We start from the raw sequence: 14187 nt of genomic DNA on the forward strand, positions 1-14187 counted from the left end.
GTCCGCCGGGGGCGCTGCTGCCGCTGCCGCTGCGCGGGGCGGTGCCGCCTCCCGCCCGACATCAGGCCCTGCGACTCGGTGGATCCGCCCGGCCGGCCCGGCCCAGCCCGACCGGGGGCAGCTGCGCTTTCCCCAGCTCCGGTTCCTGCGAGAGCAGACTCCTGTAGACTCCTGGGTCTATAGGTCCTGCCAGGAGCCTGCTCCGGCGCGGGCTTCTCATGGGGTCACAGCCTCCTTTGGGTGCACCCACCTGCCCTGGCGTAGGGCCCTCCACAGGCTGCAGGTCCATCCCTGCTGCACCTTGGATCTTCATGGGCTGCAGGGCTACAGCTGCCTCACCATGGCCTTCACCACGGGCTGCAGGAGACACTCTCTGTCCCGGCGTCTGGAGCACCTTCTCCCTTTTCTTCTTCCCTGACCTTGGTGTCCGAGGGTTCTTTCTCTCACACATATTCTCACTCCTCCCTCTGACTATTGTTGCCCAGCAGGCTGTAGTATCTTTGTGGTATCAGAGATTTGTTTTTAAGACCACAGTTGCATCAGAAAGAAGTTGGGTATTATTTGAGCTTCACTAAATTGGTTTGTTACATTCCACATTAAAAAACGCACCATAATGGGCAACTCTTTGAAACAATCTGATATTCTGTATTTTACTTGGATGCAATAGAGAGAAAGGAAGATGTTCAGCCTGGACAGGTCATGTAGCAGCATCATGCTGATGTCCCAAGCTGGAGGAGCAGTTGGCAACTGTTAAAATGTAACATTCCATCCTGGCTAACAACTGCTCTCCGTTCAGTTCAACAGTTCAACCACATGGAGAAGGTACCACATGCTTCATTCAACTATTTTTTGCTTTAGCTGCACTATCCACTGAGTTTTATTTCACCTGAAGGTTTGGTATTTGAAAGAAAACTGCTTTCAGGATAAGATGATTTGCCTGACTGCTGATAGCTTTAATTCAAAGAAGTACTTACATTCCACCTGGTAAAAATCCAGGGATGGGTTTAGGGCTCTTGGTTATTCCATCTGTTTTTAAGGGTCAGGGTGTTAGGTGTTAATGCCTGGGAGGTGGACTTTGTGTCTCAGGGGGTAGCCCAATTGTACTGACTACAGTCCAAAAGTTTTTGGAGATGCTGCTCTTAGACATAGCTGTTAATGTCTGGAACTGGGAGAAACCTGCTTCCAAATATTCCAATATTTTCAAGTATGGCCTTGTTTTAATTTTAAAAGTTACTCAGAAACTCATTCTGAAATAACCCCCAACCTGGTATTTACAGTTCTCAGGTGGGATGCCATTCACATCTGGGATGTAAATCTGAGTTTCCATATTCAGGGTAAAGTGCATGAACACTTGCCTCTTTGGACTTGTAAGTTTATCATGTGTTTGAGAAAGATACCTCAAGTTACAAGGATAAGTGAATTACATCATCAGAGATGACGTTAAAAACTCCAAACTCTGATAAGACAGAGATGCAGAACAATGATTTTATGTATGACTGACAGAAGTGACCCACGTTGTGAAAGTACTATCTCTGCAATATTGTGCAAACTTTTTAGCTGATGCCACATTGATCAGTAGAGGGACAGCAGCAGTATGAGTATATATATGAGCAAAGAAATAATCATTAAACAAATCCATTTGTTTAGCCAGAGTATTATTCCCATTAGGTTTTTGTTTGTCATCTTTAAAAACAGCTGAAGCTGAAAGATGGTGTGAGCAGTGTAATAGCAGCAGTGCCAACGTCAGGTCCCAATTTTTTTTTCAGTTTTTGTTGGGAATCTTTCTGGGTTTTGTTTCTTGCCCCATGTTTTTCCATAGATTCATGTCCTTTAATAGTAAGGCAGTACTGGTGCAAGATTTGCACTTGTACAGCACATTTAATTGGAGATTGATATGATTTTTCCATTGTACAGAAAGTAAACTCAGTGACATGCCAATTAAATGACTTAAGAGATTTTTTTTTCCTTCCTAGCAGCTCATGAAAAGTCTGCAGTAAGCAAAGTAGACTGTCTTACCCTTATTCTAATCTAGAAACAATTTTACATCACCAAAGACTGTTTGACCTAACTCAATAACTTTAGAGGTATCTAGAGCTTATGATAAAAGTCATAAAAGATAATTTGAAATGTTGTAAACTATAAGAACATGGTCCCACAAAATCTTGGTCATATGTTTATAGCAGTGTGAACTGTCATATATTCAGTCACACAGCATATACTAATCTATTTATTCCATTTTTATTGTTATATTTACAACACCTGAAAATTGTTTTCTCCTGCAGCAAAACTACAGCAAGTTCTCCTGTTTCTGGGAGACAGAGCCCGTAGGCTGTAGGAGGATAAGCTGTGACTTCTTTCACAGAAAACCCCGTAATATAAATGGACTTTATTTGCCACCTAGTAACAGTGAGTAAAAATATTTTCTCAACAATTTGTTCATTAGAGTAATGGAATAGAAAAAAAATGTCCTTCCAGCGCTTATGTAAGGTCAAGAAGTGCACCATGGCAAATCAATCAGGTATGATCTGCTATCCCAGCAAGTTTAAGGGAAAGAAAGGAATTTGAATAAGATTGCCACATGAATTATTTTAGCTGTCATATTATGAATCTTCATACCTATTAGTGATAAAAAAGATGAAGTCACATTAGGTTGCTGAGATCCATGGAATAAAAATGTTGCTTAATTTGAATTTCTGATAGATTAAATCTCTCTAGTAGTTCAAATGGTTAGTATGCAGGTCATACTTTTAAGAGAAATCAAAAGTAGTGTGTGTGGTGGGAGGAGGAGGTTTGTAGGGACACTGGTATCTGTTGATAGAGCACAACATGTATGGATGAGATGCCCCTTGTAGATAACATGAGATTCCAGAGCTGTTTGTGCGGATATATTTCCAGTTTGTTGTTTTGAATAAAATTTTTGGTCTTGAACGTTGGCTACATGTTACTGAAGTACAGTAATAATGTATAAAGCAGCACTCTTTTATTTGTAGAAAACTACACCATTACAAGTTGGGTTTTTTCCCTCATCCATTTCTAAGAGGAGCTCTTGGCTACCCGAAATTCTGGTAGACAGCTGGAACCTGAAAATAGGATAAGAGTCCAGGGCAAAGAACAAAGACAGATGTCAGAAGCAGGAGTGAGGAGAGCAAGTCACTGTGAAACCTGGTGTTCCTGAAATTGCCCAGGAAAACATAGCCTGTCATATCTGGGCACGTGGAGCCTAACTAAGAACACAGGATCAAGACAAGACCTGTTTTTCTGAGTGCCCATGCTGCCTTCAGCACAGCTCCCACTTACACAGCACAGGCATGCTTTTGGCTGTGGTGCAAGTCAGAGACTACACAAAAGACACTGTGGGCAAGGGTATCCTGTGTAAGAGCAATGTCTGACAATCACAGCTAGAAAACAGACTAAACCCTTTTACATTTTACTGAAATATGTACAAGTTCAAAGCCTGTGTGCACAATAGCACTGTAAATACTAAACGTGCTTTTTTAATTTTTTTCATTCCTATACTTAAAAATCTTGTTAAACAAATTTAAGTTTGATTTGGTTTATTCTACCTGGAGCTAAAAGTAGCCTGTTCTGAACAGTGAAAAAGCTCCATCAAGTTAGTGTTGTATCTCACACATCTCTCACATGAGATACAACAAATCTGATATGCAACCATGTTATAAGAAAAGGTTTAACATGATACACATGCTGCTCATAGGCAAGCAAGAGATGCACAAGATTAAAAACAACTGGAATAATTTAAAAATGCCCACACTTTCTTTTAGACTGGAAGTTATATCCAACTTTTTATTTTATTTTTAATTTTTTTTATTATTTATTTTATTTATTTTATTTTTAATATAATACACAGAATAGTATAGTTGCACGGTAGTCAGCTTGAACAATACCCATAGACACACCATCTTTCATAATTTTTCTTTTTAGTCAATTAATACAATGGCTCTTGGAAAGTGTTATCTCAATACTAAAGCCATTTTGCTGAAAATATTATGTGTGGAGATAAGTTCCTCAGGAAAATAATATATTTTCTGATTTTTTTTTTCTGATTAAGTGTAAATTATTTTTGTGAACTTCAAATTCTCTCACAAAATCTACAGGTTGTACCTAGTAATGAAAGCTGAAATTTAGTTTGATATCAAAATGTATTAAAATTTAAAATGAGCAATCCTATGCTTAACATTGCTAAATTCTTTGAAGAGGATGCTCTAGTGATTGATACAGCATATTTGCAAATTTTTAAAATAGTGCAGTGATGAAAATGTTCCTCTTTTCAAAAGTCTGTATTCAGCAGTGCCCGTGTCCATTCAGAGGAGCTGTCAACCTGGATGTGATACTTTAGTTTCCTTGTAACAAAGTAAATCTAATGTTCTTGTCTGCAGATGTCCCATTGAAACAGGATGTCCAAGGAGGCATTCTGCATCCAGCCCATCGTCAGGACTCACTCAGAAGTCAAGAGAATATTTTAGTACCAATTCACCCTCCACTGATTATAAACCTCAGTGATGAAGAGGATGATGAAGAGGATGATGACGAAGAAGAAAACTGTAAACAGTTTTTTTTTTCTTTTATAAGCAAGTTGAAAGGATTTTGTCAACTCTTGCAATATACTTCACAACTGATTTGTTATAATAACCATTACATTTTTAGAAAAGAGTTGTTGAAACATTTTTGGAACTAGTTTTCAGCTAATCCTTAAAATGTTGGAATTGGTAGTCACCAGATATGAGCAAGGTAGTATTTTCTAACACTTGTGATCCAATTCAAATGGCCATCAAAAACTATTCAAAATTTTCGAATGAAATTGCAAGTTTAGGAGGTACTTTTTTTCTGGCAAACAAGTGTTTGAACAAGGGCTGTATGCACTCGTCAGTAAAGGTGAAGTCACAAGTTTTTTTACAAAAGATGCTTGTGTGGCTTTAACTTAAGTAATTTTTTCAGCTGATTTACCAAACTGTGTAGGCAGTCTTATTTTTTAAAGAAAGTTATTCTTAAATCTAGCAAAGAGAATTGATGTAAAACTCTCCACTAGCTGAGCTGAATATTTATATATATATATATAAATACAGGTTAATACAGTTAAGCCACTGACTGTATCTCACTTAGAGATAAGACATTCATAGGGATGGAACAAATGACACATTCCTGGAGGGTGACAAGTGAGAGAATGACCTGCTTTCAGGCATACATTCAGCAAATTACTGTGCTGCCCCAGCCTACTTTTCACTTTCCCACTGCCTATCAGGCTGTCTGGTAGACCAGCCTGTCAGTGCTTCCTAACTTGGTTTCAGCCTGAGTATGCCACTTAAACAATATAGAAAGTAGGGCTTCGTTAATCTTCATAACCTTAACTGAGAGAGATCCGGAGCACTCACTTCATCAGCTCTGCCAACAGGCATTACAGGGCAGTAATTTGGGCAGTGGTTTTGTGATAAGCACTCTCTGGTGGGTATAAATGAAATATTATTTTGAAAATGAATATTTGAGATATTTTTGAATATTTTTGAATTAACAAACATTTGTTTATTAAAATGTGTTTTAACTGCAATCCCATCATTGAAAATACTTAATATTAAATCATAATTTTTCAGTCCAAAAGCACAGGTTGCAGTCAAAACCAAAAATAATCAATGACAAAAATAAAAGTCATTATCATATTTTATTATTAAGAATTATTGAAAGTCTGTTTATAGTTATTTTGTAATCTTTTACAAATATTTCCTGCAGATGTTTCTAACTGGATGCCTAAGACTGTTTTAGATATTGAAGAGGAAAGAGCAATAAGGGATATATGCTATAAATCTGGTAAATATGAAATTAATCATTCTTTCCTTGAAGGCAATGCTTCCAATACAGTAAACTTTAGGTCTTTTTATTTTTTCCCCTCTTGGGGCATTTATAGGAGAGTATTATGGGATTCAGAACCCTTACAAACACCAATCGACAAAAACTGTGTCTTCACTGTGGCAAGATGAGTTATTACCCTTGGAAACTACTGAACAAAACTTGCAGAAAGGCAAGTATTTTGATTTCTTTGGACTCTATTTACCACTTCTAAAATTGCTGTAATAGGGAGAAACTATTAAATAGTTTTCACTTCCTCCCCACTTTTTAAATTTCGTGAAAATAAAATATTACAAAAAACATATCTATATTTGTCAGCAAATTACAAAAACACTTCATTCTTTTTTGCCATATATATAGTCACACTCGTGGGGATGTCCTGCATCAGTTGTGGATGGAAAAGGTAGAAATGGGCTACTAACACAATCTGTACTTTCCTGACACATACAATATAGGTATTTGATATAATTTCATGGCAAAGATTTATGTAGTCTAAGTTTAACCATCCTAAGGTTAAGAATGTAGTTTAAATTTCTCATCTAGGCTGTCTGGTGAAAATAGAGAGAAACAGGAGCTCAAATGAATCTCATTTTTATTGAATCACCAGGCAGTGCCAAAGGGTGAGATGAGCCACTTTTCCAGAGGTGTTCCATGATCTCTGCTGGCTATCTTGGGTGTCTTGATGTCAAAATGTAGTGTTAAATCAAACTTTTCTATAACTAAATTTTGATTAAATATCTCCTTAAATTGTCTTGTAAAAGAGAAGAACAAAAGAGTTACATTTTGTTTTGAATTCTGGACTATCTAACATAAACTAATACAAATTTTTAAACATTTACCCCAGTTCTTGTGGTTTTTCATTTATTATTCTCTTCTAATTTCTAAATTTGAAATGTTTGTTATTAAAATAGTTTGGATAAATTATTTCTAACAAATACATAGATGGGAGACTCTATGAGACTATAGATGAGAGACTCAGTGACAAATGTGTGAACATACCCTTTAAGAAGTGTCATTGTTTATCATTAGATGCATAAAGAGAAAAATACAGATATGTTTCCAAAAAACAGTTTTTCTATTGAGTTTTCTGAGGCTTCAGCTACTATAATGATATGCATTCTGAAAATGCCATAAATTCAATTAGATAGGATTAATAAATATAATTAATGGGTAGTGAGAAGCTCATGAATAAGCAGGTAATTTATAGCTGGGTCTTTACTTTGTAGTCATAGTTTTTTAGTCTATGAATTATGATATTATCTTACAGAACATGAAAGATAGACATCAGTTACACTAGATAGGATTCAAATAATAAAAGAGAAAGAAGGTTATGAAATGAGAGATTAAGCGAAATTGCACTAAACTAATCATTGGCTCATAGGGGTGGGAGAGAGTGTCAGTGCCATTACCTGTGCTTACACACAGCTAAACATTCTGTTGCCTTTCCAGGTGATGGTAACACAATTCCTACAAGATTTAATAATACAAGAAAAGAAAAAGAGAGTTCAGAAAGGAGAATATCAATAGAGAGTATTCCCAGAACAGATCAGAAATCCTTTGAGAATGGAGGTAATATACTGTAGCATCAGCTTCTCACTGCCGAACATCATGTGGTAAATAACTAAATATGCATGCATTAAACTTCCCCATTTTGCATTTGAGTTATTATATAGTCTTTATGGTCTAGACACTCTATCTCATGCTGAACTGTTAATTTTAACAATAAAACTCATTGTTTATGGTTATATATTATGCTTATTTTAGGATTGCACAGGACAAAATCCTTTATGCAGATTACAGTTGATTTTGGGAAAGAAAGGGTTCTGTGGAGTTATGAAAAAGCAAGTGTAGAGATGCAGACAAGCTGATTAGAGCCTGGTGCTAGTAGTGCCAAGGACGTGGGTTTGATCCTTGTATGGGCCATTCATTTAAGAGCTGGACTTGATGATCCTCGTGAGTCCCTTCCAGCTCTTATATCCTGTGACTGTGATTCTGTGACTGTCTGAAGTGAAAATGCCTTCAAAAACTGTCACTTTTGTGAGACTATCCATAGTTAAGGTGAATAAGCTTTGTATTTTTCAGTTATCCTACAGAAAAATAACTAAGCTGCAATCCTGCAATTTGTTTAATGGATCTGTTAATCTGTTAAATTAATTTATTTAATGTTAAATATCCCTTTGCATACACTTGCTTGACCATAATGAAAACATACTATTTTGAGCAATTGAGTTCTGCATTGAATCCTGTCATTAAAGCTGAATAATGCCTCATTCTCCTGAATTTCCTTAATACTTAGTGGTATTCAATCCTTTTTTTCATAAATAATTATTAATGATAAAAATAGTAATAATGGTAGTATTTTTTCCCCCCATATTTTCCTATTTGTAGATGCAAAATAGTGCAATACCATGCTAGGGCTGCTTGCTCTAGCTTGGAGCAAACTGATGTGTGTCTTCTAGCTCCAGAACTATTGCACAGTAGAAATGTATCTTTTATTCTACATCTTTTCCTGTGACCTTTATGTACAAAAGTATCTTTAGAAAGATAATTTATGTCTGTATATGCTTTATGTCTGTATAAACAGTTACCACTGAGCCACAATTCAATAACTGAATCTCTGTTCACAATTATATATATTTAAAGCTTTTAATAGACTATTTAACAGCTCTGTTTAACAGACCATTTTCTCTAATTTTTGTGGGCCTTATTAAATCAGCTATTTGGTTTCATTGTGTTCATTGTATTTTTCTACTCCAGCTAAAAACATGCCATTTAAAAAGCAGACTCTTTGCATTGTTCACCTTTCTCAGGGTGCTCTTGAGTACAGATAACTTTGTGAGACTCCTTTCCTACAGGAGGTGGTGGTTCTGTGATGCAGAGGAACACATTTGTTGATGGGAACAGATTTGAGGCACTACCTCGGGAAAAGGAACCAATTACGTCAAAGCATCCCAATGTGAAAGGTACTTCATTATTATATATTTGCATATTTTTAGATTAGATTACTTTTGTTCCTCTGCAAGTGTGGTGAACATTATCTATCTTGTGTAAAACCAATCTGAAGTGAAATTTCCATTAACAGAGTGATTTCTTTCAATGCAAGATGACAGCAATTGTATGTTATGGTTTAATTCTGCTTCTTTCAGCCAGTTTGCATCCTCTGATAGATTCAATTATGAGTCCCTGAGTTACTAAAGTCTTTGATACTCACGTTAGATCATGGGGAGTGCTGTGCACTTTCCACTTCAGAAAATAAAACAGATTTGACTGTAGTTAGTATCTCCCAGAACAGAGGACTTAATAAAACCAGTAAAAATATAGTTAAGGAAAGACCGTAACACTTGTGATAAAGTGTGTTTATCAAAAACTAGTCACGTACAGCAAATTAAAATCCCTACACCAATGTATCTTAATGATAAGTTTCATCCTTTTCACAGGAGAATTCCAGAATGTATTTGTCAATGTATAAAATTTTATTGTGAGTACATTGTTATCCAGTTATTTCTTTGCAGTTTTAAAGGGGAAAAAAGGACAGATTTTTGTCTTTAAACTATCCCATAAACTGAAGCAGAAGTTTCTTTTCATTTTCTTTTTAACTTCTGCCAGATTTTTATCTGAAATGAGAGGAACCACAAGTGCTTGTTTACATTAGCAGGAAAAAAGGGAGAGCAAATCCTCATCTTCCCAAAGAGAAGCAGGGCCAGGAAAAGAGCGCTGTGGTTACTGTACAATGCAACTTTCCCAATGAAGTTCTGTTTGTAGTTTGAAGTGGGCTTATCTATGCAACTAGTGCTGTTGCTAATTTATCTCCATCATTTGTAGTATTTTGTTATGTTCATGCACTGCACATGTCCAGGGTGTATCCAGATGCTACAGGTAGAAGAAGTCATTCACAGTTCAGTCAGGCATCCTTTGAAGTGCGTGAATTGGTCTCCATGGGCTCAGCCATGGGTGTTCCAGAGGTCCGCACCTATGCAGTGTAGGGAAAGGATGATCTGATTTTTGAATTTAGAGTTAATCTTTGAGTTGGTCTTCAAGATTTCTTCTGCTAGAGGAGATATAGATACTTCTGCTTTCCTTCTGGGGCATTACACTTTTACAGTAATTAGCATGTGAAACCATGTTCCACCCAAAGGGACCTATTTATGAAGTAGGAGATTATGTTTACAAAACACCACAGTATTCTTGGCTATGAACACTTTTTGTGCTTTCTGAAAAAGTGAATGTGTGTCATTTTAATCCCTCAGAAACAAACCACACTGAACTGGTAAAGAACCACCACTGTAAGGAAGTAAAGGAAAATAAAAGGATTTCTGAGGAGCGAAGAAATTCAGCTAATGCACTAACTGGCAAAGGTATTTTGAAAAAAATCATCAGTTTATTAATTTCTCTTTACTAAATTGTGAGATGATTTAGCACTATCTAGAAAATTTCTGTTTTTAGTGTCAAATATGGACATCCCATACTTGGACTGGTCTATCTTCAAAGCTTATTCAGTCTCTGATTGCCTGCACTATGTGCAATTCTGAATAATAGGACAACCTTTTTGGTTGTATTTTCACTTTTAGGAATTCATACTCCAGACCCCAAAGTAAAACCAAGTTATCAACAAAGGGGTCAAAGTAAGGATGTTGAAACTGCTTCTTTGAGTCCGTATGGGAGAGAAACTGGAAGATACACTCATTTAAATTCTCCAGAACCTCGACGATCAGCTTATGTAGTCTACCGGACTGTCACTCAAAAACCAAAATTCAATGGATCTACAGGTGGGTTTCTGTGTACACAGAATTCTTAAAATGCCTGTTTATATTGTACTGCATTCAATTGGGTCCCTGCAGGTGAATAATAAGTTATTAATGCCTAAATACAACCATGACTAAATTTGATCAAGTATAATTTTCACAAGTAGATTTCAGCCATGTCTGTAGACAGAAATGTAAAGATTTATAAAGCTTTACAATTTGTTGGACAGGATATTCATGAACAATAATTGAGCCACAATTTTTTACATTTCATTGCATCCATGAATTTACAGCAGGAATTCATGGATGCAATGAAGTGGTGATGTGCACAAATATAGTGATCCCCAGTTTTTACAGCATGTCTTATGTGACTTATTCTTTTCAAATATTTAATAAACCTTGAAAACTCCACCTTTAAGCTCTTATTTTATTCTAACTGCTTATAGTAGAAGTATTTTTTGCAGTAGAATTTTAGTTGTGTCTCAAGAAATGTTTCTTGTTCAATCTTATTTTTCATGTAGGATATGAAAGAATGACCTTGTTTTGCAGCATATATTTCCATAACTGAGATTTCACTGGAGTTTTCATTTTTATGGATTTCTGTTTATTTTCATTATTTAGGATTATTTTTTTGTTTTGAATAAACAAGGTTTCAGGTCTTATTCACACTTTTGTTATCAATTTAAATGCAGTGTAAATCTTTGTATTTAACATTAGTATTATTTTTTTCACATAAATTATGTTGGTCAGAGGACTGAATCTATTCTTTCTGCTGTTCATAAAGGATGGTACTTTCTTTCATCTTACTCTACTGTCTTCTTGATGGTACATGCTATGTCATTAATTTGGCAGGAAACTTACAGGTGGGATTCTGAGTCTTGCATCTTTCTTTCTGGCAATGTGCTTCAGATTTATTACATCTTTTCTTTTATTTTTATCCTGCTAATATATATAGCCTCACCCAATTTAGTACATCATTTGGACTTTATTTGAATTTTCGGTTGCTGTGTCCATGACTTCTCTGAATAATTTTTTTTCCCATTTGTCACTTTGTCAACAGATTTAATGGTAAATAATTGAAATAATCAGAAATCAAAAAAGTGATTTCATCTTGCCAATTTCATCTCTCTTAAGCTGGGTTCATTCTCCATTTTGAGGTGCCTCCCTGTCTTAATTTCTAATAACAGGGACCTCCTTCAGACAGAGTGATGCCTACTTTAAGGTGAATAAAGTGAAACAAATTCCAACATTGGTGTTTTGTCTTGAGGAGAAGTAGTTGTGTCTTTTTTGAATGTTTGCTTTCATTAAATGTGAACCAAGTGGTATAGGGATTATAGAGAGAACATTCTTTGTGTGAGAATGCATTTTATTAAATTTCTAGGTTAAAAAAAGAATAGAACATTTTTGAAAAAATGTGGATCAACATTTTGTTGCAAGAATGATCATTAACATCTTTACTGCCTTTCTTTCCAGCAGTACCTGAATCCTATGGTCAGAAAAGCTCCAAACAAAAGAATCAGCCTGACAACAATAGGAGATTTTGGACACAGACAGAAAACTATGGTAATGTTTTCACATTGTTTATAAACTGAAAATTGTAGGATTATTAAGAAATTAATAATTTTAATTAATCACATTAAGATGGAATTAAAAGAAGACTATTAAGAATATTAATTTTAAATCAGTTTTTTTAGAAAATGGTTTAATGCCTAATGGTTTAATGCTTTAATGGTGATTAAGCAGTATATTCTGAGGCACAGTGAACTGTCTAGCACAAAAACATAATATAGCCTTGTATATAGGGCTTTCACAGGCAGGGATAAAAGAGAAGCTATTGATATATTTGGGACAGTCTTTAGCCTAGGAACATTCCCTTTGTTAAAACCAAGGATGTCCGTAGCAGAATCTCCTCATTTGGATGATCACGTGAGCCTCATGGAAATGCTACAATATTGCAAATTATCTTTAAAGTTCTAGGGAGAGTCTTCCTCTAATACTAGCTCATGTTTCAGATGCAATGTCTGACTCATCTGATGCATTCATTGAAACTTCAGCCAATGTAATATTTAATTCACGTATCAGACTAAGGGAGTCTTTCCTGAAATTGTGGCTGAAATTAGGAAGCAATGTGTATGTTTTTCCTACAGGCAAATATACTTCAGGATCTTCTAATTCACCAGCTTGGAGGAAAAGAAATCCACAAGCAAAACAGTTCTCTAAATTTAAAATAACCACTCAGGTAACTGGTAGAAATGGTTACAATTTAGCCTTTTTAGGAGAGTTGACATGCCTATGCCCACCTAGAAAATGTAAAAGTGCTTGTAAAACTTCCTCATTCAAAACCTGCAAGACTCTGATCAGTGCTGAATAGCTGAAAGAGCAGTTTATAGTTTTGTTTTCTGTCATGTACCTTTGCCTGAATAAATAACCTGTGACTTCTAATTTTTTTATAACAATATTTATATGAAAGCAAAATGTTTACACTAAAATTAAGTTATACAAAAGGCAGGTTTTGGATTTTAGCACCAGGCAAACACAGTAGAGACCATATGAGTTTGATCTATCTCTCTGCTGGATTGTTCATGAAGCTTCAGCAATGGCTGAATAATAACCAGCTGAAATCTGAATCCATTAAAGGACTCAGACTACAAAATGTTTGAAAGATATCCTAAGAACCATTCATACATTTTACAGCTGCCTTGAAAGCTGAGAACTTCTATCTCATCTTTCATGTTGAAATTTTACTTCTTAAAATGTTTCTGAAGGAGCATGTAGTTTTACTCTAAGAAATTATGCACAGAATTTTGTGTATATCTGTTTTAACAGCAGAGTAAAGAAGACATGGAAGTGAATAAAAAAGGAGAAAAAGAAACATCTAAAGGGAAATAAGAAAATTATCAACTGGAATATCCAAAGGTGAAGAGACTGCAAATTCCAAAAAGAAGGTGCAGGAAGGAAGCACACTATAGTGCTTCAAAACTGGTTAAAAATTCTTAAAAGTATGCTCTGCATGGTGACATATAAAGATCTATATTCACTAAGTTTAATCTACTATAAAAATTTGGCAGTTGAAGTTATTTTTACAGACTACAGCTCTACACCACAGACTAATAGTTCAAAGAGAAAAAAATTCCAAAGCAGAGTCTTCCCTTATATCTTTGATAGCTGTTTTAAAGCATAACTCCTAATATGAATAAATACTATTAGTTATACTTAGCAGTTTCAGAAGACTTTTAATGTAAGCAGCAATAATGTAATGCGTTCTAGAACGTGGTTTGCTGATACAAAAGTCAGATTCCTAGATGATTTAACTGTTTTTCCAGATGGCTGGGGACTCAGTCTGAATTTGATCTTATGATTTTCCAATTATAGTGCAGCAGCAGAACTGTGTTATGAACTAAATGAACTTCACAAGAAATCTCTCAGAATTAACTGAGATATGTATTTACATGCATTTCGAACTAAAATATGAAGAGTTGTATAAAGATTGAGAGGAAGACTGAAAAGAAGGATACTTTAATATTGTTTTCTGAAGAAGCAAACCTCATACTGAAGTGTTACATATACATTACTTCATATTTTTTCTCAG

General features: G+C 35.5%; 1 protein-coding gene across 1 annotated transcript; it reads left to right on the forward strand.

Annotated features, from left to right (window-relative positions):
- Positions 1–150: 150 nt before the first annotated feature.
- Positions 151–13663, forward strand: ZC3H11D (zinc finger CCCH-type containing 11D). Its single transcript, XM_014248833.2, has 13 exons — positions 151–283; positions 668–822; positions 2283–2406; positions 4395–4559; positions 5740–5817; positions 5915–6028; positions 7306–7425; positions 8712–8819; positions 10104–10211; positions 10425–10622; positions 12072–12161; positions 12746–12837; positions 13425–13663. Exons 2-13 carry the CDS (start codon positions 814–816, stop codon positions 13485–13487), a joined length of 1269 nt encoding a protein of 422 aa, XP_014104308.2. The 5' UTR covers positions 151–283; positions 668–813; the 3' UTR covers positions 13488–13663.
- Positions 13664–14187: the final 524 nt, after the last annotated feature.

The sequence above is a fragment of the Pseudopodoces humilis genome, chromosome 5 (assembly GCF_049639895.1).
Source record: "Pseudopodoces humilis isolate 2021_Gansu_Grassland_sample_001 chromosome 5, ASM4963989v1, whole genome shotgun sequence".
Taxonomy (NCBI): domain Eukaryota; kingdom Metazoa; phylum Chordata; class Aves; order Passeriformes; family Paridae; genus Pseudopodoces; species Pseudopodoces humilis.